General features: G+C 41.7%; 1 protein-coding gene across 1 annotated transcript; it reads right to left on the bottom strand.

Moving 5' to 3' along the window:
- Positions 1-2825: 2825 nt before the first annotated feature.
- Positions 2826-4010, bottom strand: LOC130463824 (uncharacterized). Its single transcript, XM_056833082.1, has 3 exons — positions 3707-4010; positions 3352-3621; positions 2826-3239 (listed from the first exon to the last, which is right to left on the bottom strand). Exons 1-3 carry the CDS (start codon positions 3785-3787, stop codon positions 2841-2843), a joined length of 750 nt encoding a protein of 249 aa, XP_056689060.1. The 5' UTR covers positions 3788-4010; the 3' UTR covers positions 2826-2840.
- Positions 4011-4464: the final 454 nt, after the last annotated feature.

Raw genomic sequence — 4464 nt, 5'->3', positions numbered from 1 at the left:
TGAAATCCGGCTCCATCAACGGTTGTAACGTCCGTTTTGAGCCCAGCAGTTAGGAAGACCGTTCGAATAGTACCACCTCACGCCTTGTTGACATCCACGCATACAATTCTTGCCACATATGCCCACGTCACCAAGAGGGTATTTTCCCCCCCTAACAATTGTCCCCAAACCCATTTTGAATTTATTCCGGGAAGTTCAAAAAGGAAAAATGGGTTTCATGAAACAGGAAAAGGAAAAACTGCCTCTTAACCTCCCCAATGTTGACGGCGTTAGAGTCATGATGATCTTTGCTTTGGGGAAACCAACCGCCCAACTGCGCCAATAAATAAGGCTGCACTTCCAACCATCCGAAATCACTTCTGCAATCTCTCTCCTCTCTTTCCCAGAAAAACGATCGGCGCCCTTTCTCTCTCCTTTCCTCAGGTAACTGCTCAATTCTTCTTCTTCTTCTTTACTTTTCCTCTTCTTCTCCGATTTTCCTCATGTCGCAGCGAATGGGAATGAAATCCACTCGCGCGAAGAACAAGAAGGTGGTGGTGGAGTGCGATCTGGTGGAGGGCCCAATTTTCGCCCCTACCCATATGCTGGACAAGAAGAATGCTCGGCCGGCCACTTGGGGAAAACAGAATGTGGAGGCACTTAGGGAGGAGTGTGGCTTTCCTCCGCCGGCGGTAATTCGGTTGCCGCAGCCCGATGAACGGGCCGACTGGGTATCGGACGGTTGGGTGTGCTTCTACGAGTACCCCTTCAAAATTGGATACACTTATCCTTTCTCGCCTCTGGTGAGAGGAGTTCTGAAGGCGCTAGCGGTGCCGCCGGCGCAACTGATGCCACAGGTCTGGAGGGTGATGCGCCTGGTTGACCATTTGGCGGGCCAACTGGACATGGAGTTCCGGGTCGAGGACCTTGTGTACACCTACAAGGTCCAGAATTATGAGGCTGGTAGGTACTTGCTGCATGTTAAGGATGACAGGGAGGCCCTTCTTGGTGCGGATAAGTCGAACGACCGCGGGTGGATGGGTCGGTTCTTTTTTGTGGAGTTGGCTAGTTTAGGGTCCGACTCCGACTTTTTGACGGGAGAGTGGGTGGCTAGAGGTATTTGTTTATGTTTTTTGGTGTTTTCGGGCTTGTTGATACTAGTGGAAAAAGGGTCATTTGCATCGCACTTTTAAGCATATTTGCGTCGCACATCGTGCGTGGCAAAAGCTCTCGACGCAAATTTGCGTCGCACATTTGTGCGACGCAAATAACCTTATTTGCGTCGCACAATTAGCAAACGTGCAACGCAAATAACTTTTCAACATGATGCCTGAAAAGTCATTTGCAACGCACATTAGCTAAATGTGCGACGCAAATAAGGTTCATTTGCGTCGCACATTTAGCTAATGTGCGTTGCAAATGACTTTTCAGGCACCATGTTGAAAAGTTATTTGCAACGCACATTAGATAAATGTGCGACGCAAATGACTTTTAGGCGCAAAAAAAAAAAAGTCATTTGCCACGCACAATAGCTTAATGTGCGACGCAAATGACAATTTTAGCGCCAAAAAATTAAGTCATTTGCCTCGCACATTGAGCTAACGTGCGTTGCAAATGACTTATTTTTTTTTGAAAAAATATTCGTTTTTTAATATTTTAGTTGGAAATTCCGACATGATCGTCTTTGAAATTAGACGGTTCATTCCCAATACCGGGAATACATTTATAATTAATACCTGTCACAAAAGTTTACAACGTAATTAACGTTCCCAATAAAAGGCAATTAAATTCGTCATAGATCGATCAACCAACATGTTACAACAAACATAAAAGTATGGACATAAGATGAATGTCTTAGAACTAAGTGCACTCATGGACCTCGTCATGTACAATAGAATTCGATCTGCATCGGACTTTAACATGGTGGCCGAGATCATCTCCGGGCACATGAATCCAATACTATTGGGGTGACAATCATCGTGAAAACACAACTCACTCAAAGCCCTATAATATAGAGTGTAAGAACGTTAAGACAATCATAAAAATCAAATTTAGGGGCAAAATATGAATTTAGGTAACTCACGTAGCAAAAACTTGTATTATTGATATATTGAGCCATGCTCCCGAGAGAAGTTGATCGGTGTCTTCAACGGTGACACTAATTTCAAAGTCCTTTTCCATATTGAATGTCCTTTTAGTGCAATGTACCTTAACGTGCTCCCCTTCTTTTAATCCCAACATCATAGTTTTCAGCACATTGCACTTACCACTCAAATTTTGCACTTTATAATTTTCAAGGAAATAGGTTTTTGATTTAGTGTTGGACGCTTTTGTTCCACTTCCCCCAACCACTATCTCTTTCCCTTTGTTCCCTTTCCCTTTAGGCTCTTTACTTGTAGGCTTGTTTACCTGAGGTATGATTTTCAAATAACGATATACATATTAGTGAGCATACATGGTATAATAGTTCTACTTCAAATTATCATGCATATGTTAGTTACCTCCTCATTCGTAAGCGACACCAAATGTTTTGGCCACTGAGTGAAGGTACCATGAGCTTGAGCAAGTTTCTTAATATATTGAGAAGGCACGGGGACGGGAGCTTCTTTGTACGCGGGCTCAAAATCATCAACGCTCACTTTCACGTTATCGGACGTGACGTCGTTGTGGTGATCAAGGAGCAACTCTGGACATATGGTACCATAGGCAACAAAGACTTTCTCCGAGCCTATGTTCAGGTATAGATGGCACGGGACAGGTTCCTTATTATTTATTTTGAACAATAACGCAAATACAATGTAACATGTTGGAAAAGTTCAATAGAATTAACTAGAAACAAAGTACTTGAAAAACACAAATTATCATACCGTAATGTCGGCAAATGGATCTAAACCCCCGGAACGACAACTACTATGAACATTTGCGTCTATCCTCATATGGCTTGGTATTTGGACACCAAGTTCTTTAGCAAATGTGATAAATTTCTCCATGACCATGGCATCCATCTTGGAGTTCATCTCTTGTATTGTCTCATCTTTGACCCTTTTGGTCACTCTTGCTTCCATTTCCTCCATCTCCGCATCTCCATACCGTCGAAAGCTACGCCGCTCTCCGGTCCCCCACACAGCTTTGATGCCTACTCCACCACCAAATGTTAGTGGTCTCCCTTCTTTAGTCTTACCAAGTGCACGAGATAAGACATCATCTCGTGCACTTTTGGGAACAAATTCCCCTTCATCTTGTTTCCTTTTCCATTCATCCTACATGAAATCAAATGGTTTTGAGAAAAGTTCAACACTTGGTTTCATATTTAAGAACATATATGAAATTAGAGGAATCACAACATTACGCAAAATTGTTAAATGAACTTACAATATTTTCTTTGACCTTTTGTGTGCCCTCATCCGGCAAGTAAGGATTTCCTTTCTCATCTGGTACCGATCTTGCAAGAAGCCATAAACATGTCCTACTCGGCAAACTTGAAGAAATTGTAGACGCAGAGGAACCTTCAGATGACGAAGAAACTGAGGGAATGTACCCTTTTCTCTGCCATTCACTTGTCATTTCAGCATATGATTTCTGTCCCATATGATGAGGATATATGTTGAAAGATTGACTTTGTCTTGCTTTCTCACTTATTTCCTAATTTTAGGGGGGTAAAAGAAATTATTACAACAAAATAAAACTTAGATTATAACAAGACTTTAAATAAGAATAATTTTTATACCTCAGCTTCTTCGGAGGTACGTATCTTCACAAATTCCTTCCATATATCCTTAGTTATATAACTATACAAATCATATGGCATCTTTTCATCTTTTGGCCTTTTCCTTGTACCCCGAATCCAACCAGTCGTCAATCTTGATTTGAATTCCCTCCAACGCTTATCACAACTCTTTAAGACAACTTCTTTCTTAGTTTCATCTGTGATATGAAATTCTCTCTAAATGAAAGAAAAAGAAAAGGAACAAGAAAGTCTTTTAGCACATGAAAAAGACACGTAGATATGTACAACTGAATTTCCAAAATAAAACCGGTTCCCTTGACGTCTTCCCACAAAGTGTCTTTTATTCCTTGTGAAACATCTTCCCAGGTTCTGATCAATATTGAAACCTTTGCGCGACTTATCTCGCCAATGTGATTCTTGTAATCCGTTGCCCATTTCCCTGTGGGTCGGTCCAAGTGATCCCATTCAATTTTTCTTGGAACCCCGGGCATGGATTTTATTCCTTTTGTAAGGCCTCTTGGCTTCTTTTTTTGCTTTTGGGGCACTTGATTTGGTGATTTGTTAGAAGGACCTGAATTTGCGTGTTGATCTTCATCCATGCCTGACGCTACTGCATTGGAAAATCATCAAAATTACATACCTTCAAAAGCAGGATTTTAAAATAAAAATAAAGAACTGACCAGTTCTGTGCACTGATCTGCACAGCTCAGATCAGAACTGTGCAGATCAGTGCACAGAACTGGTCAGAACTGATCAGT

The sequence above is a fragment of the Spinacia oleracea genome, chromosome 6, assembly GCF_020520425.1.
Source record: "Spinacia oleracea cultivar Varoflay chromosome 6, BTI_SOV_V1, whole genome shotgun sequence".
Taxonomy (NCBI): domain Eukaryota; kingdom Viridiplantae; phylum Streptophyta; class Magnoliopsida; order Caryophyllales; family Amaranthaceae; genus Spinacia; species Spinacia oleracea.
Note: the sequence above shows the minus strand (reverse complement) of the source record. Positions and strands in the feature narration are given on the sequence as shown.